Source organism: Myodes glareolus, chromosome 10, assembly GCF_982192425.1.
Source record: "Myodes glareolus chromosome 10, mMyoGla1.1, whole genome shotgun sequence".
Taxonomy (NCBI): Eukaryota; Metazoa; Chordata; class Mammalia; order Rodentia; family Cricetidae; genus Myodes; species Myodes glareolus.
In genome coordinates, this window is record NC_142035.1 from 74,899,749 (window position 1) to 74,926,617 (window position 26,869).

At 47.3% G+C, this 26,869-nt stretch overlaps 1 protein-coding gene across 6 annotated transcripts in view; it reads left to right on the forward strand.

The window, feature by feature from the left end:
• Window positions 1-26,869, forward strand: part of Kiaa1549l (KIAA1549 like) — a 273,927-nt gene that overhangs the window by 190,869 nt on the left and 56,189 nt on the right. For 4 of the 6 annotated variants that reach the window (XM_085696701.2, XM_085696702.2, XM_085696703.2 and 1 more), the window contains 5 exons: window positions 2,211-2,374; window positions 6,489-6,673; window positions 13,575-13,702; window positions 18,705-18,883; window positions 22,466-22,683. In XM_085696701.2, the coding sequence (XP_085552827.2) occupies window positions 2,211-2,374; window positions 6,489-6,673; window positions 13,575-13,702; window positions 18,705-18,883; window positions 22,466-22,683 (874 nt within the window). The remainder of the gene's footprint in view (window positions 1-2,210; window positions 2,375-6,488; window positions 6,674-13,574; window positions 13,703-18,704; window positions 18,884-22,465; window positions 22,684-26,869) is intronic. The other 2 variants (XM_085696704.2, XM_085696706.2) reach the window with 1 other exon arrangement.

The following is a 26,869-nucleotide window of genomic DNA, read 5'->3' on the forward strand; positions in this document are numbered from 1 at the left end:
TTACCAGTGGGGCTTTTGTGTTGCAGGGTCTAAAGTCCTCAGCTTCGAGATTCCCACGCAATCTCTAGAGTTCAGCAGCATTAGGAAGATTCATGCTAACTAAACATATAAAAGACCAAAATATAAGGTAGACTGTAAGCAAAATGGATTTAAAATATGGACTAGAATCATCATGGAGATGAGATTTTCCTTCTAGCTTGGTCTCCTTGCAACGGGTATAATAGCAGTTTATGCTCTCAAGTCTCGAGGTTCTGGTTAAGCACTCATTATCTGGAAGGCCCTGTCATACGTCCTGAGGATGCCCTTGTGATTCATATGTGTGTGCACACATACACACACACACACACACACACACACACACACACACACCGTGGTGGGGTGGCAAGATGAGCAAATGCCCATGCTGACATGTGTTTTAGAGTCTTGCTGCTGTGACCAGAGGCCTGGTACAGACACCACCCAGGAGCTTTGGGGAAGGCAGAGTCTGGGAGAGCCTGGAGACAGTGACAGGATTCGTGTGTGGGACACTGGATAGGCAGAAGAGAGCCGGCGCTACGGTGAGGTGATGGCCTGCCTCGCTGTGGAGCAGGCATGGAGATGAAAATGTCTTGGGAAGAACACAGCAGGGAGGGAGAGAATCAGGAGTTGTGTTCTGGGGGGCAGTGAGATGACTTAGTGCATAATGGAGCTTGCTGCCAAGCCTGATCTGAGTTCCCAGGTCCCACCTGGTGGAGGCAGAGAACCAACTAGCTATTAGAAGCTGTGCTCTGTCCTCTGGCCTCAGTGACAATAGTTAGCTGAAGTCCAATAGCCTGACATTGAGGGCACGCTCCCCACAGCAGGCAAGTCCCCCCCATCTTCAGTTCCTCTCTAGATTGCTGCAGACTTCCCCTCCTTCTTGAGACTCCTCCCATCGGCATCTGCTTAGACTCCTGGTTTACTCCACTTCTGATTTTGATTTGGCTGGTGTTCCCTAAAAATTCCTCTGTGTAATTCTGAGAGAGGCTCACTCACCTCACATCAAGGGCATTTCCTCTTTCCCACATTTTCCTAACCCAACTTAACAAAATGTTGAAAGATATACGCCGTAAATAACCATGTCCCCACCCCTCCAGAACACACACTTAGAGCTTTACTGCTGTCTTTTTTTTTATCATATATTGGCTTATCTCTCCTCTGCCCCATGTATTTCAATGTGAATCACAAACCTCTGTCACCCCTAAACACGTCGGTGTGCACATCACTAATCAGAATTTCCTGTCTGCTTATGATGCTGCAATAAAGCATACACACGGTGAGGATGTACAGATCTGATGAGTTCTGACAGATGTGCACAGCTGTAAGAACCTAGTCATCATGGTATAGAGCATAACCAGCTCCCTGTCATCCCTTCAGGGTTGCATTCCTGCCCCCACCCCACCCCCCAAGGCACCTGCTGTTCTGGTAACCTACCGCCCTACTGAGACCAGCCTGGTCCTGTGGTTAGTCCTGGCATTTCTAAACTTCCCAGACACATTCTGATGGAGATCCGTCTGCTCAGGTTACACTTCATACCTTGCTTGCTCACAGGGTGATTTTACTGCCTGGAGTTATCTCTTGGTGGTTCCTGCCTGACTCCAACATACATGTCTTTATTTGTGTTTGTGTGTTACTGGAAACTTGCCATTTCAGCTAGTCTGACTGGCCAGTAGACTCTGGAGATTTGCTTGTTTCTGACCTCCTCTGCTCAGTGCAGGCACATGTAACCATGCCTAGATTTCTAGGTGAGTGCTGGGGACTTGAACTCAGGTTCTCATGCTTGTAGGAAAAAAGCTCTTATCCATTGAGCCATTTCTCCAGCCCCTCTAACATGCACTTCTAATCCTCATGTATTTTTCTCCTTTTCTCTTTTGACTATCTCCAGCAAGGCGAACAGGGACATTAATTGGCTTTTCTCTTTCTACTCTTGGGAACAGTGGAGTCTAATGTCACCTGAGCATGTGCTAGGAGCCATACTAAAGCAACACATAGAGGTGCTCTCATTTTACAGACAAGGAGATGGAGGCTCAGAGAGCTTGAGCTACTTCCCCAAGGTCACACAGTGGCAGAGGCAGAGGCTACTGAGTTCCCCCTCTCCCTGTCGTCTGACTTGGGGTTGGGAGTTACATTTGGGTGGCCTTCCCCTCCCTAGGGCTCTTCGTCACGTGCTTCTCACTGGCTCTTTCCCACAGCCGTGGTGAAGAATCCACCCAACAACCTGTGGATCATCGCCGCGGTGCTGGCCCCCATCGCCGTGGTCACGGTTATCATAATTATCATCACCGCTGTACTCTGTAGGAAGAACAAGAATGACTTCAAGCCAGACACCATGATAAACCTGCCTCAGAGAGCAAAGGTAATGTGGGCATGGGGAGGGTCAGGAGCTTTCCCGGAGTCTCCACCAGCCTTTCTCCTGGGCTTGTAGGGTTATTGAGTACCTTCCGAAACATGTCACACCCCCTCATTCCAAAGGAGTGATTGGCATGTAACACACGTTCCTCTGCGGCTCGCTCTCACCCACAGACACTTTCAAGTAGTTGACACACAGAGGATCTCTCGCCATTACTAGATCCTCTCGAGGAAGGACTGTTATTTTACAGACAGACTGAGGCACCGACAACTATTCGCAAGAAAGATGTGAAAAGACGTTAGATAGCTTTAATAATTGGACCCCACCTCTCTGTACCAGCGAAAAGTAGCTCCTTCGACTCCGTCCCGGTTCCACGGATAGTTAGCAGCAGAAGTGATGGTCACACAAAGCCTGCAACTGTCTGAACATCCTAGCCTCCAAGTGAAGGTATTACAAGGTTGGTTTGGAAGGGTACTGGGCCGTGGAAGTGGGGCTCCCAGGAGTGAGATCAGTACCCTTTTGAAAGTAGCCCAGGGAACCCTGGCCTCTTCTACCACATGAACACACAAGAAGTGGGCTGTGTCCAGCCCAGCAGTGAGCGCTCACAAAGTCCCAGCTATCCTGGCACTATAACCTCAGCCTTCCAGCCTTAGAATCAGATCTGCCTTTGATACGCCTCTTGATTAATGGTGTTTTGTTGTATTGGCCCAGGTGACCAAGACAAGGTCTCTTGGCTCCTACACAAAACCTCTTTGGACACACAGACTCCTAGAAATTTCTCCACCCCACTAATGACTCTGCTTCTGCCATTGTCATGACGGACAGGCTATGAGATAGGCTGACAGCTACCGAATACCAATTCAGTAGCTCAAAGAAAGCCTGGCTGTTCTTCCTCTGTCCCCTGCATATCTCTTCCCTAAGCACCTCTGGTGACAGGGAGGGTGGTGGATTGAAGGCAGAAAACATCCTGAACCTAATTTTCCAGTCACATAGCTGCTTTTGAACACTCCCTGTGGTAAATGTCCACTCTGTAATACCCGCTGTTTAAATAACGCCTTACAATCTGCGGGCTCCTCTAGGTCCGTCACCTCATCTGTTCCTCACAGCTGTCCTGGGAGTTAGGTCACAGTCAGGGCAGGTTTCATTATTCTCACATAACTGCCAAGAAATCTGGAGAGACACAGGGACTTGTCCAGTCATAGCACAAACAACAGAGGGGTGACAAAGGACCGCATCCGTGTGCATGTGTGTTGTATGCACTTGTTAGTGTGGGTGCACGTTCAGTATGTGCATACAGGGACCAGAAGTTTCTATCAGGTGAGGAGGTGTCTTCTCTCTCACTTGCCATCTTTGTTTTTTCAGTCTCTCACTGAACCGGAAGCTCACTGAGTGGGCCCACGCGGCTCGCCAGGGAGCTTCAGGACCCGCCTGGCTCTGCAGTCCATCCCCTGCCAGCTCCAGGGTTACACATACACGTCACCACACCTCGCTTTTGTGTGGGCTCTGGAGATCCAAACAGCAGGCCCTTCCACAACTGAGCCTGCTCCCCAGCCCTCTGGGAACTCATCCTCCATTCTCCGCCCACCCACACTCTGGGACTTGGCAGGCTTTCCGCTCCTAGCTCTGAACCTCGAAACTCCATCTGGCTACATAGACATGGGACAGCACACCACTCCCTCTGACTTCCCACACTTTGCGATTTGTGTCAGCCATGGGGCTTGTCCTTGGAGGGCCATGCTGGGCTCTGGTCTGTTTGCGTGAGCCCAGCTCACTTGAGTGCAAGAAATCAAAGGTACTTTTATTCCATAGCAAGCGCTACATCTGTGGGGAAGCTGGAGCCTCATTAGACAGTCCTGTCTCCCGAGGCACCGCCTTCCAGGGAATGTTGTTCTGTATGTTGTTATGTCTGTTGACATAAGACACCTGCTTCCCAGACACAGTGGGGTGCTGGGGAGAAGGGTACAGAGGGAATTGTCGAGCTGTGAAAAATGAGACTGCTCCAAGACAGAATATTTCATTTCCATCTGAGCTTGCCTACAACGTGAGTCTTTTTAGATAGACGTAGCAAGTAATTATCAGCATCACAGCTGAGTCCAGGAATGCAAAACGCGCCATACTGGAGTTGGAAAGGGAAACTTTGCGCTAAACCGAAGTCTTCATTCATCTGCCGAGCTGAGCAGCATCCTCCCTGGCTTGACAGCTCTGGAACTAGAACAGATGAGATGTTGACGCCTCTGCCCAGCTCCTTCCTTGTGCCTACCCCAGGCACCGTGCTTCTTAGAATGCTTACCTGGTACTGAGAACCAAGCCGACCTATGTCCCATGAGCTGCTTGCTATGTGTTCCTGCGGGGCTCAGCTGGTTGCCTCTCCCACCATAAGGGTGGCGGAGACACTTCAATTCCCAAAGCCCCTTTGTCGCAGGAAGCCAGCGGAGTGGAACTGCCTAGCGCCGCAGTCCTGCAGGGGAAGAGTCAGGGACACGGCAGTGACTGAGAGGCCGCTGCGTGGAAAGTGTGAGCAGAATTCAATGAATGCCAAGAGGCAAGGCACAATAAGGGAGTGAGCCCTGGGCACCAATCAGTAGCCAAGGCAGACGGCCCCAGGGACATCACTGTATACTGAGAATGCAGGCTGCAGAGCCGGGGGAGATCCTGGGCACCCGTAATATACTTAGCATGCTAAGCAGAGAAGGCGAGTGAGGCTTTTCTGGGAGCCGAGGCCAGAGAGAATCGTACACCCTCTTCAGAGACAAGGTCCGCAGACACACCCTGTTGCTATTGTTGTCAGCTAGGTTTGTGTAGGGAGAATACTGGGACCATGGTGTCGTGCTTTCCTGATCTCCTGTCTTCCCTGGTCACCCCTCTTTGTTCTTCTCCAGTGAATCTGCAGCCTTTCCTCCCAGCTCTCCCGTCATATAAAGAGAACATGGTGGGAACTGGCATCTTTAGAAAGTTGTTAGAGCCCACCTAGGTGCAGGGCAGGTCCTGCAGGGCCTGGCTGACAGAAACTGCTTGGGATAGTTCATTCATCCCCTAAGAACAGCCACTGTTTTCCTGTTTCTCGCACGCAACCTACGTGAACTCGGCACAGTTATAGGGCCTCTTTGTGCCTCAAGTTTCCCATCTGTTCAATGGGGATAGCAGCACTGTTTATGGACGGGCAGGTGTAAAGATCAAGTGAGGCACACACATTCCTTAAGCTCTGCCTGGTCTACAATAAATGTCACATACAAATTGACTTTCCTTGTTTCATGTACTTTTGTCTTAAAAAGTAATATAACTGTCTGCCTTTAAAAATTATTGGAGCTTACTATTACTAATGGTGGTTGTGGTGGTGGTGGTGGTGGTGAGGATTGAACCAGTGCCTTGTGCATGGGAGGCAGGTGCTGTGCCACTGAGCTGTGTATCCCCAGTGTAGAAGTTATTATTTTGGTTTGGTAAGTGTATGGAGCTCACTAGAGCGACATTGCATTATTGAGGGTGGACGTTACCAGTGTGTGTCAGATAAGCACTTGATTGATGTTAGCCAATTTTCAAAACGTTGGGCCGATTGCCCTGAGAATCAGAAAAGCAAGGAGCTAGGCTTCAGTTTTTACCACTTAGCTGTGTTCTCTTGGGCACTCACTCACCCTCTCTGAGCTTTTGGGGTTTTTTTTCCTATAACATGAAGACTAAGGTTTACCTTGCTTTCATCTTTCAAAAAGAGAAATCAAGGTTTTGTGCACTGTCCAAACATTTGTGTAATTTTTTTTAATAATTAACTTACCTTGTCTACCTTGGAAGCTGTTCTTTCTTAATGTCTCTGTTTTCACACACTCATAAGTGACCCGGACTTCCAAAGTATCCCGTGGATAAAAAGGGTGATGGATGAGGAGTCAAATAGCAAGCAGTGGGAGGGGGAATCCAGGAACCAAGCCATCTTGTCTCATCTCTGGGTTCCTGAAGTCTCAGCTACTGGAGATAACATCTCATCCCTCACAGATGAGCCCACGTTGTCAGGGCAGGAAGCAGGCCAAGCACAGTAAACAGCGCCAAGTACTTGGCTGTCTGTCTCTTCTCAAAGTTGTCACTGGAGAGCCCTCTCTAGCAGTGTGACTTCAATCTTCCTTCCTTCTCACAGCCCGTGCAAGGCTTTGACTACGCCAAGCAGCATCTGGGCCAGCAAGGGGCAGACGAGGAGGTCATCCCTGTGACTCAGGAAACGGTGGTCCTCCCCATACCTGTCAGAGATACTCCTCAGGAGAGAGAAACAGCCCAGGAGGGAAGCACCATCAAGACGGCTAAGTCCACGGAAACCAGAAAGAGGTAGGCGCGGCCAGGTTCGCCCTCTAGGCAACAAGAGGAATAACCGGAGGTGAGCGTTGTGGCCCTCCAGTGAGTTCCTCTGCTCTCTGAAGCCTCCCACCATGCTCACTTGGAATACTGAGAAGGAGAGTAAGAGAGAAAAGGCTCATAATGCCTGCTCCACACACGCCACCTCTTGAGAACTCTTGGTCCATCAGTCACGACACTGGAGAGGTAGCCCTTCTGTTTACGATGACAAATTAGGCTCTGATGTCACACTGCTAACACCTCTAAAAGCAGTGACTTAGATTCGCGATAGCAGTGTTTTCCCAGCAGTGTCTCATAAAACAACTGTTTTCGGTCAGAACCGCCTGCTGAGTTTTTACTATGAGCAAAGCTCTCGAATCCATTGAGGACGGTGGCTAACATTAATGTCAGACCTCCACATGCACACCCACACCTCTGCCTGCACACATATGAATGCTCACACACGTGAAAATGGAAAAAGAAGAACGAGAGAGGAAAACTAGTTAGAGCTCTTTGGCTGGCATTGAGGGCTGGCGTTGAGGTACATATGTGTCAGGTTGGTTCTGCCCCCGAGAATCCTGTGATGGGAGAGCCATGGAGATTGACAATTCGAGGTACCCACAGTGGGGGCTGGGGAAAGCACAGTGGTAGACAACAGAGACAGCAAAGACCCATGCTGCCATCCAGGCATTGTCTCAGGCCTTTCCCCTGACTCTCCGAGGGTGGAGGGGTTGGCGTAGGTGGGATGGGTGAAGGGATCATCTAAGGTGGGGAGGGAAGTGAAGTGAGCAGGCTTCTGCACACAGCATTTCCCCGGAGCTCGGCCTTCGCAGTGGCTCGGACATAGTAAAATATGAGACCAAAAGATGGATTGAAATCCTGGATGACCTTGACTGCCAGGCTCAGGAGATTGACCTGATTCTACAGGCCGCGAGAAGCTACCGAAAACTCTTCCAAGGAGCGATGACATCTAGCCTGTACTTTAGGACCATTCTCAAGGTGATGCAGATGACAGATAGGAAAGATTAGGCTGGGAGACTCATTATAAAGCCTGTGGAATGGCCGTGTAAAGAGGCAGGGAAGCCGGTGGCGGGCCCCATTCGTTAGCTAAAGCAACCTCCTTGGCAACCCATCTTCCCTGCCCCAAAGCACTAGGGAAGCTGGGAGCACTTCTTCCTCCCTGCCTCCTTCTCTTCTCATTCTCTTTATTTAATGGATATGAGCTGTCTATTTGCTGTTTAACAGGCTCTGGAGCTATCCCAAGAAACAAGACAAACTTTCTATTTATGTGGAAGTTACAGTCTGGACTGGAGTGGAGAGAGAGTTGGGGGGACTGTTTTAGATAGATTAGGGAAAACCTTACTGATTAGTGGCATTAGAAAAAGGTACCATGGGCATGATATGTCAACCATGAGGAGGCTTCCTAGCGGAGGAATGATCCAAGCAGATGGAGCCATGTGTGCAAAGCCCGGAGGAGGGGAATTCTTGACCTCCCTGAAGAAAAGCAATGTTGTCAAGAAGGCTGATGTGTACTAGCGAGGAAATAGCAACAGATGGATCAGGAAAGTTGCCTGTAGCTGGTCATGTCAGGTCTTAGAGACCAAAGTCACACTGGGGTTTGTATTGTAGATGGAGATCAGAAGTCATGGATGGGTTTGAGAAGAGGATGTCATGCTGGGATGGATTAAAGGTTGACTCCGTGTGGAGAGCAGACGATAGGGATTCACAGGTGAAGGAAACCCCAGGAGGCCCAGCCAAGAGACAGTAAGCACCGTGGTGTAATGGCTGGACTGCAAGAAACACTGTGAAGGCAGCTGGCCTTAGGCTGCCATGGCTTTGGAAATGAGCGAAGTGTGTTTGCCATGCGTTTGTGTAGTGAAAGCTGGAAAGAGATCAGCTTATCTGTCCCCAGGAGATACACAGACGACAGTGCTAGAGTCATTAATTGTATGAGTCTGGAGTTCGCAGGAGAGGCTCAGAGTAAAGATACAGTCGTGGGAGTTGGTGGAGCTTTGTTTCCCTATGAGACTGGGACGACTCATCCAGGAGGGGGAGACAGAGAAGGAAGAGCTCCAAGAACTAAGCCTTGGAAGCATTGCAGTGGTTAGAGGTGTAGATGAGGAGCCAAGGTCAGCAAAGCAAAGGGAAGATGCAAAGTAGGATGAGAGGAAGACAAGGAGAGAAGTCAAGAAGTCAAGAGACAAAGTAATCTGAGGACAAAGAGACCCCACTTTAGATCATTAACCTCCATGTCTCTCCCATCTCCAAATTCTTGGGGGCAGAATTCCACATGACACATTTTTACAGTCCTCCTAATGCTAGGCAGAGTTATTTCCTTTCTCTTTTTTCTTTTCCCATTTTCATGTGTGTGTGGTGTGCACTTGCACGAATGTTCAAATGTGTGTAGGCACAGGTGTAGGTAGGTGTGCGTGTGTATGTGGAGGTCTGAGGTTAATGTCAGCCGCCATCCTCAACTGCTTCAAAGAGCTTTGCTCATAGGAAAAGCTCTGCATGAACTCAAGCAACAGAGTTGTGTTTTATTCCAGAAGCTACTGGTACCTTAAGATGAAGTAAAGAGCAGAGTGGTGGATTTCACCTTATGTGGAAAATAAAGCTGAAAGCATAAGTTAGTCACCTAGAGCCCCATAACAAAGCACTCCAAAACTTCGATGCTTAAAACAAACTGCCATTTGTTCAGCTCATGATTCGGGTGGGCCAGTAGCTTGAGCTCTGCTGGATGGTTCTTCTGGTCCAAGCTGGCCAATGCTATCTGGAATTAGTGGCACACCAATCAGGTGATAGAAATTGAGTCAACCAGGCTACCTGTTGCCAACAGCCTTGTCTGAGGGGGCCCAGGACACTAGTCCTCTCTCCTCATGGGCTCATGTTCCAGCAGACCAATTCCATCGGGTTTTTCACAGGGTGGCTCCAAGGGTTCACGAGCAGCAAGAAAAACAGCCCCAGCCCCCAATGCAAGCATTTCTCAAGTCTTGGCTTCTGTCATGTTCCTTTCCTTCCTGTTGGCCAACCAAGTCATGTAGTCAAGTTCTGAGACACTGTAGAAGACGCCACAAAGTTTGGTTGCATGGAAGGATGAACAGAGCTGGCACCATTACTGCAGTGGTCTCTCCAGCATAGGAGAGTGAGCCGAGCAGAATGGAAACCCAGGCAGGCAGGTGGTTTTCCTAGAGGACTCGGCCGCTGTGTGGCTGACAGCAGTACTCTCGTGCTGATTCTCGCCAAGCACAATAAAGTCAGGCTGACAACTTTTCACCCATTTACAAGGGACGGAAGAGGAAGAATTACTAAATTAAGATATTGATGCAGCTCTTCTGGGAAGAATAAAAATTCTTTCCTACCTATTCAAATTGAATAATTTAAATCCTACAGGGATTGATTTTTGAAATTTGTTTGAAAACAAGCACTTCTCCTTGACTAAGCAAGGATTCACCTCTTGATAATTAAGTTCAATTATGTGTTCCCATTTTTATTAAGAAATGCTAGCTTATGAAATAAAGAGAAAGGGAGCAATTTCCACACTGCAGCATGATTTCTGCATCTGCTTCATTATTTTATCATAAAAATGTAATTTTACTAAGGGCAGGCTATAACATTGCCCAGACTGTCACATGAACCTCATCTCTGTTCATCTGTGTCTGATCATGGAAGTCCAAGATCATTTGTGGAGAATGTGTGTGTTCATGTATAGTACATGTGTGTTTGAGTGTGTGCATGTGTCCACATTCACGTGGAGGCCAAAGGTCAAGGTCAGGTGTCTTCCTGTCTTCCTCTATGGCTCTCCTCCTCTTTTTTTTTCCCACTGAACCCCATGCACACCAGCTGTGTAGATTAGTTGCCCACCAAGCCCTAGGGATGTACAGGTCCCTGCCCTTGCACTAAGATACGCACCACCAAACTCAAGTTCTCGTCTTTAAAAACAGAAGTCTGATTATTTAGTCACTGTTGACCTGCCTGATAGACAGTGTTCAAGTCCCCTTCCTCCTGTCTGGAGACTTGGTAATGCTCTTTTGTTCATTTGTGGTTGGGATTAATGGGCCAGGTCAAGGTTGATGGGTAGTCACCCTCATAAGACAGCCATTTGAAAAGGATTCTCATGTTACTGATGAGTCATCCTGTTTAGGAGAGTTGGTTAGTCCCCATACAAGCCCAACTTTGCCTGCAGTTCCGGAAAAGGACCATTGAGCACTGTCACCTTTGGTCTCAGTCTCTCGGCTGACTTGTACTTGCTTTGATTAGTGCCATGTACACACATACACTACACACACACTTTTTATTTTTGACCAGGAGTTTGGAGTTGGATACTCATTGTAAACAGAGGTATATAGACGGAGACAAAGAATAAAACAGATTGGAATTTTGCCCACAGATATGTGCTTGCTGACACCTCTCCTCAAAGAGAAACACCAGAAGATTCTCTCAAAATCAAATGGGGAAAGGGGATTAAAATGTTACAGAAATCACTAAGTAGCTCACAAATGTAAAATAGATTACTAAAGGCTTTCCCCTTCCCCACCCTCCCTAGACTTAAATGAAAATCTTTTTTATCCAATAAAGTCAGCTGGAAAGTAGGTGCTGTTAGCTCTCAGATTCCAGAAACAATTCAAGGCCTAAGTCTCCTGTCTCTCTATCTCTGTCTCTATGTATGTGTGCCTTTCCCGCACAACCAGCATTCAGTGCTCAAATAGCTGGTGTGTAATATATACATTTACATATATATCACTAATATGCAATATAGTATATGATATATATAAGTATACATTCAATCACTTAATGCCTGATCCATATTTCCCACCTATAGTCTTTGTAGCACTAATGTGACAAACTGTTGAAATTTTTTCAGCCACATAAGTTAGAAGATACTGCATTAAGTGAAACAAAATGAATCCAGGACAGAACTGATCAAAGCCTTTGTTATGCTACCACAGTTAGAGGTAGCCACAGAAAGAATGCAGTGATGAGCTGGAGAGATGGCTCAGCAGTTAAGAGCATTGCCTGCTCTTCCAAAGGTCCTGAGTTCAATTCCCAGCAACCACATGGTGGCTCACAACCATCTGAAGTGAGATCTGATGCCCTCTTCTGGCCAGCAGGCAGACACACAGACAGAATATTGTATACATAATAAATAAATAAATATTTTTTTAAAAAAAAAGAATGCAGTGAGCATTTCCCAAGCCCCGTGTGCAAACCTTTAGTTCCTGTGTGCTACAGGCAATGTTTAGCAGGTGCTGCCTCACCCCAGACATACGAACCTTCACTTTTGGTGACTTGTAGAGTTCTGTCTTAGCCAGGGTTTCTGTGGCCTCGATGAAACACCATAACCAAAAAAGAAGTTGGAGGGAAAGGGTTTTTTCAACTTACACTGCTGTTTATCACCGAAGAAGTCAGGACAGGAAGTCAAGCAGGGCAGAAACCTGGAGGCAGGAGCTGATGCAGAGGTCATGGAAGGGTGCTGCTTACTGGCTTGCTCCCCTGGATTGCTCAACCTGTCTTCTTAAAGAAGCCAGGGATGGTACCACCCACAGCGGGATGACCCCTCCCTGATCAATCACTAATTAAGAAAATGCCCTACAACCAGATCTTATGGAAGCTTTTTCCCTCAATTGAGGTTCCCTCCTTTCAGATAACTAGTTTGTGTGTAAAGTTGACACAGGACTAGCCAGCGCAGGTGCCGACATGCACAGAACTGAACATTCTAAACCCACACAGGTGGTGGGAGAGGAAGAAGAGGAGTGTGCTGGAATGCACAGCTTCCCCCAATGATCAAGGGCATTGATTCCACTCAGTGTTCCATTTCAAGCATTAGTTGACAGTATTTTCTAAAGGTGGACAACTGATGGTAGAAGAACAAAAGATCTCTAGGTATTTGTCCCCTCATCGTCTTCCACACAAAGAGGTCAATATTTCCGTTTAGTCTACCCCCAGGTAGGGGAGAGCACACCCCAGAGGCAGCAAAGTCTCGACAGCCCCTTTCCCCATAGTGTTCTGGAGGTGAGAGTCCAGTCCTGCAGAAGGATGAAGGCCCTATGACTTGCTCCCATCTGAGGTTGCTGCCTGAGACATGTTCTGGGGTCAAGTGACTTGGCATTGCCTAGCTTAGCCCTGGAAACCACTCTTGGCTTCCGTGACGTTCACATTCCTCGCTTTCTGACCAAGGTGGACCACCTCCAAATCAGGAATCATTATTGTGACCAGGGACCAGGCTTGGAGGCACTCAACATAGTCCCTGGCACATAGTAGGCACCCCAGCTGTTTGCCCTCAGATGTCAATAGACTCGTCTACCTAGCATGATGCTTTGCACAGAAAAAGGCAACAAAAGGTTTTTCCTGTGCAGCCCAAATAAGTGCTTCAAAACACACGTAGTAAGTGTGCAAGTGTGGCTAGCAGACAGAGTGGAGACCCCATAATGGGAAGACTATATCTGTACTGGTCATGTAGGTCTGTGCTGGGGTGAACAGCCAAGGAGGGCCATGTTTTATGCCTGGCTGAAGATGCTCATGTGGCCAAACACTCAGCATCCAGAGAGCTTGTGAAAGGAGTATGTGTTACACAACCAATGTCACTATTATCTCTGCAGTCACTGAGATAGATGGTGGATTAATGAAACAGAGCTGGGACTGAGGGCCGGGCTCATTGAACTTGTCTAGAGAGCCTAAAACAGTAAATGTACTTCCGAACAACCGGCTGCCTCACCTGTGAGCATGCGTGGGTGAGTGTGGGTGGCTTTTGTTTCCTTTGTCTCTCGTATCATTTCTTCGTTGCCACTGAAACAGGAATGAAAGGCTGCAGTCATAAACTGTACAAATAACATAACCTTGAGAGGAGGCTGTTCTTGTCGAAACTTACTGTCTACCCTGTTGCTATGGTGACTTCCAGCAGGTCGCCCAGTGAGAATGGTTCTGTCATCAGCAACGAATCAGGGAAGCCCAGCTCAGGGAGGCGCTCACCCCAGAACGGAATGACACAGCAGAAAGTGACAAAGGAGGAGACCAGGAAGAGAAATGGTGAGAAGTCTCCCCACCAAGTACCTCTCCAGCCCCTCCCGTGTAAGCACACACACGCTTGCACACATAAGCACACACTTGTGCCCGCTGTGTGCACACTCCGGGCCTCTCTATCCTGCCCCATGAGGCCTGGAGGCAGCTGTAAGGTGTTGGGTGATTTCTGTATCCTCCTCTGAGTCAGCTTCAGTTCCTCTAGTGTAAAGAAGGGCACGCTTCCTGAGGAGAAAATCTTTTTAGAACACAGTGATGCTTGCTTCGGGCTTTTTCTCATTCTTTGGTGAAATGACATGTCATCCAACGCCAAGGCCAACAAACAGACGGATCTCCAAAATGCTGCCCATCTTGGAGGTTTCCTCAACTTCCTGCCCTTAACCCCTTCACAAGTCCCAGAGGGTTCATTGTGTACCTGTGAATCCAGATACTGAAAAGTTAACTAACAGGTCTGTCATAAAAACAAACAAGCAAACAAAAGCGTATTATAAAAACACAAATCAGCCTTGCTGGGCCTGCTGTAATCGCAGCTGCTCAGGAGCCAGAAGCAGAGGCTCACACGTCCGAGGCTGACCTGTACAGCGAAGTGAGACATCACAGCGGCAGAGTGCTTGTGTTACCCTAGGTCCAACCCTCAGCACCCCCTAATTAATTAGTTAATTAATTTAGCTGTGTGGCTGATTCTGCTGGGATACTCAAGCAGTTCATTTCACTCCGAAAGTAAGGGTTAAAGAAGAAAATGGTTGATATAATATATATTTGATTGGATCGGGAAGTGGACCAAAGGGCGGAAGAACCCAGCACTGAGTGGAATTGTGGGGACAGAGGACATCTTCCTTCACATGGCCAGGCTGCAAAAAGAACTGAGCACTTTGTCTGTGAATGTGGGCCCCGTGGAATATTCAGACACTACTGCCGAGTGGTTTAGTGTCCAATCTAGAGCCAGGGCAGCTAAGGTTAATTAATAACTGTTAATGTACAGACTGTTCTTGTTTTCTGCCAGGCTTATTGCAGTTATGGCTTCAACTCTTGTTCTCTGGTGAGCATATGAACTTGAAGAGGAAAACACGCTGTTCTGCCAGCAAAATGGCTGGCATAGGTTTTTGTGGTTCCCGTGGTCTCGTTAATTAGCCTAGCTGCAAGATAATTTTAGAGCCCATTTCACGAAGATGTTTAAATCTAAGTGAGAAGGTTGCGTATAACAGGTAGGCTTTTGAAAGAAACAAAACAAAACAAAAACCCAGCATGATGGCAGGTGTGGTGACTCACGCCTGTAATCTCAGCACTCGAGACGCTGAGGCAGGAGGATTGTCGTGAGAATACCTGCTTCAATAAAAAAACAAATAAAAACAAGTAAGATGCTTTTCTTAACAAGTACAGGTACTTGAACTTCTAAACCAAATGCAATATTATATCTAGGAAGGGAGGGTACTAAAAGGAATATGGGTGAGGGGTTTATTACAGGAACAGAAAGGACCCCCAGACAGCTGCATCACCAAAGCCCACTACAGCACAGGTGGCAGCTCACAAAGCAGGGGACCCGGAGCTCACTGCACAGCCTGCAGGCAGCTCAGCAGCTGAAGACTATCCCTGCTAAGTGACTCTAACTGCCAGGCAGCTCCACTGGTTTCTGCTTCCTCCAGGCAGCCCGCCTGGCCTTCAAGTCTTTGCAGCTTAACTTGTCTGAGAGCGACTCTCCGCGGTCTTACTGTTTACTCTCGCTTGAGAGAAGCCTAGTGAATCTGGTCGGTTTCAGGGACTTCTTGAAGCTATTTTGAGTTACCCACAAACTAGAGACCTAAAATGACAGTCCGTATTATCATTTTTGTATAATGTCTGTGGGCCAGAAACTTACTAGCGGCTGGCAAGGGTGTTCTGACCTGGGGTGTGGCATACAATCACAGTCACATTGACTTGGACTATAGTGACAAAAAGATGGCTCATTTCCGTGTCTGCTGGTAGGAGGCTGCCACATGTGTCCACAGGACTGCTCGAAGAGCCTCAGAACGTGGTCAGCGGTTTTTCTGAATAAGTGACTCAAGAGAGAACCAGGTGGAAGCCATCATGTTATTTTCTAACTCAGGCGTGGACGCAATGCACTGTTGTTAATGTGACTGCCATTTCTCTCTTGCTGGCAGAGCTCAGCGCTATCACTGTAGGTATTTGTACCAGGTAGTAAGGATGGGAGCATCTTGGATACCTGCTGCTACGGAAGGCCTTTGCAGCAGCTGACCAGGAAGTGGCTGCTGAAGGTGGCCAAGCGCATATTACATAGTAAAACCACCCTGTAAAAATGCATATGCATCTAGTGACACTTCTGATAGAAATGTCCCTCTCTCAGTGGCAACTTAGTGACCTGGTATTTGCAAACCAATCTACGAAACCTTTAAAATGTTCAGTTATGACCCATGGTTAGTCTATAAGTCATCTTACTACTTCCTTGGTTTAATCTGACAGAATTGTAATTGACAGAATGATCTACAACCTATATTTCTTGATAATTTAAATAACATCTCAAGTCTCTTGAGCAGGTAGGAGGAAAGAAGAACACGCTTATGCTACATTCATATTTTATGCAATACCTATTTTGCTTCCAAGTTGCCTACTAATTCAGTTGCTTAAACAGGCCTAATTTGTCTTACGATCGTTCTTATGCCTACTTCATGAGAATGCCGTTTAAAAAACAAGTAAATCGGCTAGATACGGCTGGACTTGATGCAACTTCTGTCAGTTTAGTTATGGAAGCACGAAGCCAACTTGTGTCTTGCAGCCGTCACTGCAGAATGGTTTGTCAGATGGGAGAATTAATTCGCCCATGCGTAGGAGGCAACGAGTCTGTGTAATGAGAGGAGTTGTCTGTTTCTCTGCGCTGGTCTCTCTGGTGGCTTTTTCACAGCCTTCTTTTGTCATACACAAGTAAAAAAATGAGAAAGCTAAGTTGTTTGAGGACCAGCCTTCAGAAGGAGAAGCAGAGCAACCGAAGCAGGGCGTGCAGCTAACGACCTGGGAAACTTGTCGTTTAACGTTGCGCAAAATGCGACCGCTTCGTCAGCAGAGACCAGACCAACGGCTGTTATTGTGGCCGCGACCAGACTGAGGGCTAGATGCGAAGCTTGGAAAATTTACTTTTCTCATTTCTATAAACATAGAGAACAAATTTGCTTTTTAATTGTTTTCAAGTGTGTTCTGTCCTCATTTGGAAAAAATTCTTTTCTTTCTGTTTAAGTGCAACCTTGACAATCCTTTCTTACCCACTGATAAGACAACAACTGGATAAATAGTACAGATCTTAAAATTTTCTTATATATATTTTTAATTTATTTTTTAAAAACTATCTTTTCTCATTTTACATGCCAAATCCATTTCCCACTCCCTCCCCTCCTCCTGCTCCTTCTGCTCCCTCCACCTTCCCACCCCCCTTCCCACTTCCTATCCTAACCCCATCCACTCCTCAGAGAGGCTAAGGCTTCCCATGGGGAGTCAGTAAAGTCTAGCACATTGCTTTGAGGCAGGATCAAGGTCCTCCCCCTATATCTAGGCTGAGCAAGGTATCCCTCCAGAGAGACTGGCTTCCGAAAAGCCAGAACAAGCAGTAGGGATAAATCCTGGTCTCACTGTCAGTGGTCCCAACAGTCTGCCCCAGCCATACAACTGTCACCCACATCCAGAGGGCCTAGTTTGGTCCTATGATGGTTCTCTCACTGTCAGGCTGGAGTTGGAAGGCTGTCATTAGCTCGGGTAAGCTGTTTCAGTGCGGATCCCCATCATGGTCTTGACCTCTTTGCTCATATTCTCACTCCTCCCACTCTTCAACTGGACTTTGGGAGTTCAGCCCAGTGCTCCACTGCTGGTCTCTGCCTCTGTTTCCAACAGAGGCTAGATGAAGGTTCTATGGTGACATTTAAGATAGTCATCACTCTGACTACAGGGCAAGGCCAGTTCAGGCACCCTCTCCACTATTGCTTAAGGTCTTAACTGGGGTCATCCCTGTGGATTCCTGGCAATTTCTCTAGTGCCAGGTTTCTTGCTAGCCCCTTAAAGGCTCCCTCAGTCAAGATATCTCTTTCCTTGTTCTCTGCCTCTGTCATTTCTCAATCTTGACCATCCCATTCCCTCTAGTTCTCCTCCCCCTCCCCTTCTTGTCTCTCCTCCCCTTCCACCTTCCCTTCTCCCTCCACCCCCATGCTCCCAATTTTCTCAGGAGATCTTGTCTATTTCCCCTTCCCCAGGGGATCTATGTATGTTTCTCTTAAGGTTCTCCTTGTTACTTAACTTCTCTGGGGTCATGGACTATAGACCCCTGATTCTTTACTTTACAGCTAGTATTCACCTTTGAGTGGGTACATACTATGCTCATCTTTCTGGGCCAGGGTTACCTCACTCAGGATAGTTTCTTCTAGTTCTACCCATTTGCATACAAATTTCAAGATGTCATTGTTTTTTACTGCTGACTAGAACTCCATTGGGTAAATGAACCACATTTTCTTTATCCATTCTTCAGTTGAGAGGCCCATAGGTTGTTTCCAGGTTCTGGATATTACAAATAATGCTGCTATAAACATAATTGAACAAATATCCTTATAGTATGGTTGAGCATCCTTTGCATGTATGTCCAAGAGTGGTATTGCTGGATCCTGAGGTAGGATGATTCCTGATTTTCTGAGAAACCGCCATACTGATTTCCAAAGAGGCTGTACAAGTTTGCATTACCACCAGTGTTAGAGGAGTGTTCCCCCTTGCTCCGCATCTTCTCCAGCATAAGCTAATATTGGTGTGTCCAACATCCTTAGCCATCAGGGAAATGCAAATCAAAACGACTCTGAGATACCACCTTACACCAGTCAGAATGACTAAGATCAAAACCACCAGCCCTTAAATGTAAAGGTAAACCATGAGCAGAATCCAGCCATGGGCAGAGCCACATACTGTTGTCTCTGCATCTCGAAATGCCTCATGTTCCAGTTCTGCAGTTCCCTACATCCTAAAACCCATGTGTTCTGCCTGCCTTTAGTGACAGCAAGTGATGAAGAGGAGGGAGCGGGTCTCTTCGACAGTGCCGGCAAGGCACCGGCAGATCCCTTTGACACGTCCTCTGGATCCGTACAGCTCATTGCCATCAAACCATCCGCTCTGCCCGTAGTGCAGAGCTCAGACAGGGGCCAGGAGTCCTCGGCGGCACTCAATGGTGAGGTGAGCACCCGTAACCTGCGTGGAGAGTCCAGCTGGAGCACGGGGATTTCAGTGGCCCCTCAGCATGTGGCATGCAGCTTGTGTCCGGCCTCAGGCTGTAGGGGCCGTTTGTACCCCTGCGTGCACCAGGCCTCAATGATATGAAATACAAATCGTCCAGAGTGAGTTTGTTCATAGCATTTTCCACCTGCAGTGAAAAGCTCAGAGCAAACCTTCACAACCTGGTGATTAGAGAAGCAGGCATCAGAGGGCCTCCTTTCCCCACCTTCCTGAGTGCAGTCTGCAGCCTCTCGATACTGCACTCCTGTACGTCTCAGCACCCATTAGATCCATGTTGTTGGGGTAATAGGAGGAGGGTGAGCTGAGAGGAAATGAGAACGCACTGTCGTTTGGGCAGGGAGCTGGCCACTAGAGACTCTGGAATGACATCGATTTCTATTAGCAAGCTCGAAATAGCCCCATGGTTGCTTTCTGTGTGGTGTCAATGTCAATCAACTTTCCTGGAGAGCTGCTGAATTGGTGAAGTGCTTGTCATGAAAGCCCGAGACCAGTACCCACTGAAAAGCACACCAGTGCTGTCCGTCATTCTAGCACTGGGGGACAGACAGGTGGACCCTGGGGCTCATCGAGCAACTAGTCTGGTTGAATCTGTGATGAGATTTAAAACATCTGTCACATCTGTGAGAGAGTTTATCAAAGAAAATTAGAGATAATAGATGGTCGATCAATACGTAAGGGAGAAGAGAGTTAACTTGCACAAAGAACAGGAAATTGGGTTGAAAACATTCCTCTATCTTCCTTCAGCGGTAGAATTATCAATGAGCTAAAAAAGTGTTTATGAATCTTTACAAATGTTCACGTGGGGTCACTTGTGCGTATTTATGTTATACATGTATGCACACATGGATGAATCTCTACAAATGTTCACATGGGGTCACTTGTGCGTATTTATGTTATACATGTATGCACACATGTATGAATCTCTACAAATGTTTACATGGGGTCACTTGTGCGTATTTATGTTATACATGTATGCACACATGTATGAATCTCTACAAATGTTTACATGGGGTCACTTGTGCGTATTTATGTTATACATGTATGCACACATGTATGAATCTCTACAAATGTTCACGTGGGGTCACTTGTGCGTATTTATGTTATACATGTATGCACACATGTATGAATCTCTACAAATGTTCACGTGGGGTCACTTGTGCGTATTTATGTTATACATGTATGAACACATGTATGAATCTCTACAAATGTTCACGTGGGGTCACTTGTGCGCATTTATGTTATACATGTATGCACACATGTATGAATCTCTACAAATGTTTACATGGGGTCACTTGTGCGTATTTATGTTATACATGTATGCACACATGTGTATACACACAGCTTTCCCTGATGCTAAAGCATGGGGTTGGTTGTTCATTTCATTTCTACCCTGCTATTGTCTCCTGAAGCAGTTGGGAGATTGGCAAGGCCTAAAGCTTCTTTCTTATCACACTCACTCCAGGGGACCTGCCACAGCCCTGTAGATCTGGGCGTCACAAATACACACCGGGCTTCTTTCCCACGGCCAGGATATTCATGGCCGTGCTGTGTGCACCTGTATGTGTGCCGCAGGAAGGGCCTCTTTTCTGAGCAGAAAGGCTGGACTGGCCTTACACTGTGATGGGCTGAGGTTCCGTCACACACATCAGCAACACTTGTACCCCAGCTTCTGTATTTTCAGTCAGAAACTGAAGCCTGAGGCGGGTGGGGGCTGGCTCAAGGACACGTTGATGTTCAGTTCAGTTGCCCTGACTCTTGAAGAGCGCATCTTTCCTCTCCTAACTTATACCCAAGTCCGTCCCAAGAAACAGCGTTGTACTTAGAAAGTGTGGCCTCAAGAGCTGTCTTGCCAGAGGTAAGTTCCAGCTTGTCCACTTGCTGTCTCTGTCTAGGCAAGTGAGTAGTGAGGAGAGTCCTTCATGCCTCACATCCCCATCTGCACAATGGGCCGCTATCCAGAAAGCGCTTCGCACAGTGACTAACACGGAAACAAACTCTTTGTTGTCATTACTAATATTTTGTTTTATTATTATTCCTTTTTCAATGAGAAAGAATTAATTGATCACAATGTGTCCTTTCTGCCCCTTAGTTCTGTAACCTTCCCTGAGGTACAGTTCTGTGTCCCCTCCCCTTATCCACACACAAGCCTCTGGAGTTGGCACTAATGCACTGTTAACTATTGTTTTCCTAGTTAAGGCTCTCATTATGGCCACCATACCTGGGTCTTTTTGTCCCAGCCTAATGATATGAACACCATACAAACAGACTCTGAAATCTGGACAGATCCCTCTTTCCAGACCCAGCTCCCTGTCACATGAGAACACATGTGGACCCTCATTCAGAAATGGATCCATGCTACATTTGGGCAGTCAAAGGAATGGGCCTTGCTGGCATCTCTCTCTAATTTGCTGTCTCGCAGAGCTTGGCATAGATTGCACTGTAATTCTTCTCCCTTCCCTTAGGGATGGCTGATTTACACATAAGTGAGGGAGAAGGGTAACCCAAGGCCAAGTTTCCCTTTTATGAATTACAGGGAATTCTTGTAAAGGTTACTTTAAAGGAAGCGTCAGACATTCAGCCACACAAACTTTCATAGTGATCTCTCTCTCTCTTAAAAAAAAAAAAAAAAGTCATAGGTTTACAGAACTACCTCTCCTGAGCAAGAGGATTGTATGGAAAAGCCCCTAGAACAGACCATTTGTTCTGCTTTCCTGCCACATCCGTCCCAACCCACTTTGAGACTCATCCAGAGAGCCCCAACTTAGTAGACAGAGGAAGCCAGAGGCTATTCAGTACTAGAGCTGGACTCAGGGCACCAAGATCTAGCCAGGCAGCTGGGCTCCCATAATGGCGAATCAATCCCACACCAATTGTGTTGTAAGGGGTTATTTATTTTGGGGGGTAAAACTTACATACACCATAAACCGTCAGGAAGGGAGCCTAGTCGCTGGAGCAGGAGCCGGAACCAAGCGCCAGAACCAAGAGGCAGAGCCGAACTTGCCGCTCTTCTTTTAAAGAGAAATATACCACGCCCCAGTGGGCTGGTATTTCAGCGGCTATTGGCTGATGGAGCAGAGCTGAAGACGCTTCCACAGCACTGTAAGCTCGTGCTTCGGCGACTATTGGCTGAAGCAGCAGCGGAAGATGCTGAAGCAGCAGCAGAAGATACTTCCGCAGCACTCCCACACTGAGGAACCACCTGGTACAGGCAGAGTAAGGACCGAGACAGTAAAGGCTCTTAGCTAAGGGTATACAGTCAGGCATAGGACTTCAGCGGTCAGGGCAGATGTGGGAAGCAAGGATGCAAGTTAATTCATTGAGTGCCAGACCCATTTTATATGACAGTGATAGATGAGGGGCTTTTACATCTGGTCACAATATCCACAAAATTCACTACTCCCCCTACTTCACTTTTGGTCTTTTTGGTCAGCTGACCTTAGAGAAAAAAGCTTCTTTGTCCACTGCCATGCTGACTCGGTGTGGTCCTGAGACTCCCTTCTCCCTCTCTCTCTCTCCTCCAAGGTGAACAAGGCTCTGAAGCAGAAATCAGACATCGAGCATTACCGGAACAAACTGCGCCTGAAAGCTAAGAGAAAGGGGTATTACGACTTCCCCGCCGTGGAAACAAGCAAAGGCCTGACAGAAAGGAAGAAGATGTATGAGAAAGCTCCAAAGGAAGTGGAGCATGTTTTGGACCCAGACCCAGAAGTGTGTCCTCCCTTCGCAGAGTCTAAAAACAGGTAGATGGCATACTTTGTATCCCCACATCACATGTGGGATGAGGGCACCTTGGGCATTGTACCCATGCTCCCTTGATCTCACCTTGGGACTTTGATCTTTGCAAGCTTTTGATCTGGGCCCCACACGCATGTGCTCAATAATGAGTCTGAAGGAGGGTCAAATTGAAGCTGGTATAAAAAAAAAAAATCTGGGGCAGACAACCCCACTTGTCCTTTAGTTTAATGATACTTTCAAGCTGTGGCTATTTCAGAGCTGGGTGAAATGTAATTATCGCCTGCCTAGTGATGCAATTCCAGATCAAGGGGCATTGCATTGTTCAATTATGTGAGTGGTCCCTGCCCAGGAAGGCAAATTCCATGCCTCACCCTTCCCTGCAGCTTTAGTCAGTGCCTGCCACAGTGAGACTCAGCACTCCGGGCCAGCTCGTCTCATTCATTCACAGATCTGCTTAGTTATCTGACACTTGTCGTCAGCTGTTGAGTATCAGACAGTAGTCAACGTGGCGGATGCTGGATGGAACTTCAGCTCTGAGAAAAGAAAAAGAGGAACCCCCAAAAAGTGTGACCACAAACCTGAGGGGCGTGCAGCGTGAGCTGCTGTAGCTTCAATGGGGTCTGGCCCACTGAGGTCGAGCTAGGCCAAGTGGTTTGAATTGCTGTCTCCCTACCGGTTCTTCGCTTCTGTAACAAAATACCTGAGATCTGGCAACTTATAATCAGCTGGAGTTCATTTTCTAACAATTTTGCTGGCTAGGAAATTCAAGACCAAGGTGCCAGAATCTGGTAAAGGCGTTAGCACATGGTGGAGGATGGGAGGGCAAGGAGGAAGATGCGGGCTGAACTCACTCTTCTACAGTGCGCTTTGTGTTAGTCACTGTTCTATTGCTGGGACAAGACACCATGACCAAGACAGTTTCTAAAAGGAAGGATGTAGCTGGGGACTTGCTTAGAGTTTTAGAGAGTTAGCCCATGATCATCATGGCAGGAAGCAGGCCGGCACAGTGTCGGAACAGTAGCTGTGGTGCTTTATGTCTGATCTGTCAACAACAAGCAAACAAAAAGAGAGAGCCTGGGCCTGGCATGGGCTTTTGAAACTTCAAAGTCCACTCCTAGTAACACACTGCCTCCAACAAGGCCACACCCACTCCAACAGGGCCACGCCTCCTCATCCTTCCCCAACAGTTCCACCTACTGGTACCAAACAATCAAATGTATAAGCTTATGAGACTAATCTCATTCAAACCATATCAATGATGTGCCCCCATGAGTCTCTGTGGCCCCATCACTGACCAAAGGTTCTGCATCCTAACACTGATAAAACAGCAATAAATTTTAATTAAATATTTTCTTCTTATTCATTCATGCATGTAGTACAATTGGATCCAAACCACCATCCATTTCTTTTTCTCTAACTCATTGCCATCCCCCCTTTTCATTTGAACCTCTGTGCTCTCTTTTTCTTTCTTTTTTTTTTAAATTTAGTATTCTCTAAGTCCATTTAGTGCAACCTGTGTGTGTATGGGCGTGGAACCATCTATGGGAGCATGGGTAGCCTGCATCCCTGAAGAGAAGTGACTCGCCCTCTCCCATTAGCTAGGGGTGGGACTTTATGAGCCTCTCCCATTCTGGGATTTTGGCTGGTTTGATCCAGTACAGGTCTTATGCCTGCAGGCATGGTGTTTGTGAGTTCATGTGTGTGACTTGCACTGTCATGTCTAGCAAATATCACTTTGCTACAGATACCTGCTACCTCTGACTCTTAGCATCTTCCCACCTCCTCCTACTCACTGAGGGAACTTGGTGTGGTGTAGATGCACCGTTTAGAGATGAGCACTCTGCAGTCTCTTTTCTCTGCATGCTGACTGGTTGTTGGTCTTTGAAGAGAAGCTTCTCGGAGGATTTCTGAGTGATGTACTAATCCATGAGTCTGAAAATAAGAGCTCATGACTCTGGGATGGGGAGAGAGCTTAGTAGCTGAGAGCCCTTGCTGCTCTCCCAGGGCGCCTGAGGTTGGGTCACAGTACTCGTACAGCTGTTCACCCTCATCTGTAACTCCAGATTCAAGGGCTCTAATGCCCTCTGGCCTCTGTGGGCACCAGGCATGAATGTGATACACATACACACAGTAGAACACTCGAACACATAAAAAGAAAGTGGTGAGAATAGTTTTTAAAAGAACTCAGGGATTAATTTATTTCTATGTCCATTTATCAGAGTAATAGTACAAGGTTCTCCCTGTAGGAGCTGGGACTAAGCAGCCACGGGTTTTTGGCACAGTTAAAGACACCAGACTTGGGGCCCATTTTATGCAATGGGCTTTAAATCCAATGTGTGTGTGTGTGTGTGTGTGTGTGTGTGTGTGTGTGTGTGTGTGTGTATGTGTGTGTTTGGTTCCTCTCATGCCATTTTTGCCACTGTTGTGCCAGTGCACATATCTTGGCAGGTCAGTCATTATCGTACCTTGAGTGTTCCCAGCCGGCTAAGACTGATGGTGACCCCTCCCCCAGTGTCTGTAGACCCTTCCAGCTCTATGAAAGTTAACCATAGGAATGAAGCTTCCAGGAGCAACCAAATTTTAATGTGAATTTTAGAAAAGGAAAACATTCAAAGCATGACAGCTGTCTCCAAGCTCTGTGGCTGGCTAGGCAGTGACCTCCCCTAGTGGGCAGTGAGGGGAAGCATAGCAAAGCTTGGCATGTCCACCTCTCTTCCTTTCTTGCCTGCCTGCAGCACTTCCCTAATTTGAGACTGCCTCTTCCCAGGGTGCGGTTTCCTTGATGATCCCCTGACTTTGGGCATGCTGATACTCCAGCTACCATGAAGCCACGGCAGGTGCATGCTCCACACACCAGAAGCAGCAAGGCAGACCCTGGCCTGAACGGTATTTGCTTTAAAAGCAGAAAAAAAAATTACAACAATACCATTTCAACAGAATTGGGTAAAAGCAACGAAACCAAGTTGGGAACTAGGAATAAACTGAACCAACATAATGTATATTCAGTAAAGAGAAAAGGGGGGCGATCTAAGCCAGGGCCCCATTTGTCAGGCTTGCCCGACTAGAATGACAAACCAAAGACATAAAATCACAGCGTGACAGGGTTCACGAGGCACATGTCACCATGTCAATAGCTGTGGGAGGAGGGAAAGAAAAGATATGGATTTGGCAAGGAGGCTGGTAGCAATTTTATTTTGCACTTTGCTTTTGAGGACTCTGCTTCAGGGCTCTCTGGCGGACCAAGGTGGGGGCTCTTCTTCATGGCTTCCTTGCCTGAGAGTCACCGGAGAGACAACAACACTTTCAAGGAATTTTTTTTTTCAAAGCTTTTCCCTGGGAGCTGTGTCTAGACTCTTCAACATAAGTTCAGGCTGGCTGCCTAAGGTTCCATGATGGGCCTGCTGCTGCTGCTGCTGCTGTGTGTGTGTGTGTGTATGTGTGTGTGTAGTTATCTCTCAGCAGGTATTCATTGAAGAAATGATTCATTGTCTCTATAGCACTAAAAAGGATCCGAAAAATCATTCAAGTGTTCGCTACTTAAGGATAAAAGACAGCCATGAGCTAGAGGGGTTTGGGCGAGGCAGGAGAGAGACCGGAAAGATAAGAGCTGCAGAGTGGCCTAACAGAAAAGGCGGGCCTTAGAGCTGCGGCCCGGGGGTGTGGCTCCAGATGGCCGCGTGCTGTTTAGCTGTTGTCAAGGGTTGGAGTTGCCTGCCAATTGCTATTCACAGCACAACCCTCAGAAAGTCGGCCGTGAGCCACCCAGCTAGAACAGGGCACTGTGAAGCAGTCATTGTCTGGTGTGCAGGGGCATCGTTAACTTCAGAGCAAAGAAACAACAAAAAGAAGCAAAACTGAGATTCTAATGTTAACTGATCACTAAATCTTTCAAAGTACTTTTCAAAGTCCTTTTTTCCCCTAAAGTTGGTTAAAATTTTACATTGTGCTCTCTTGTGGAGACATAAAGCAGACAGCCTGTCTGAGGCACATGCTGTCTGTGGTCGGATTTATGTGCTCAGCCACCTTAACGCCGGCTGTCTGCAGCCTTTGTAACCCCTTCTTCTGGGATTTCTTGCAGAAACCAAAAATGCTGTGTAGCTAATGTGCTGTGGTGCATCCTCAGCCGACACCAGACTAGAACCGATAGGTCAGTGCCCTGGCAAGGGGTTCTGGGGTGTCAGTAACGCTGTG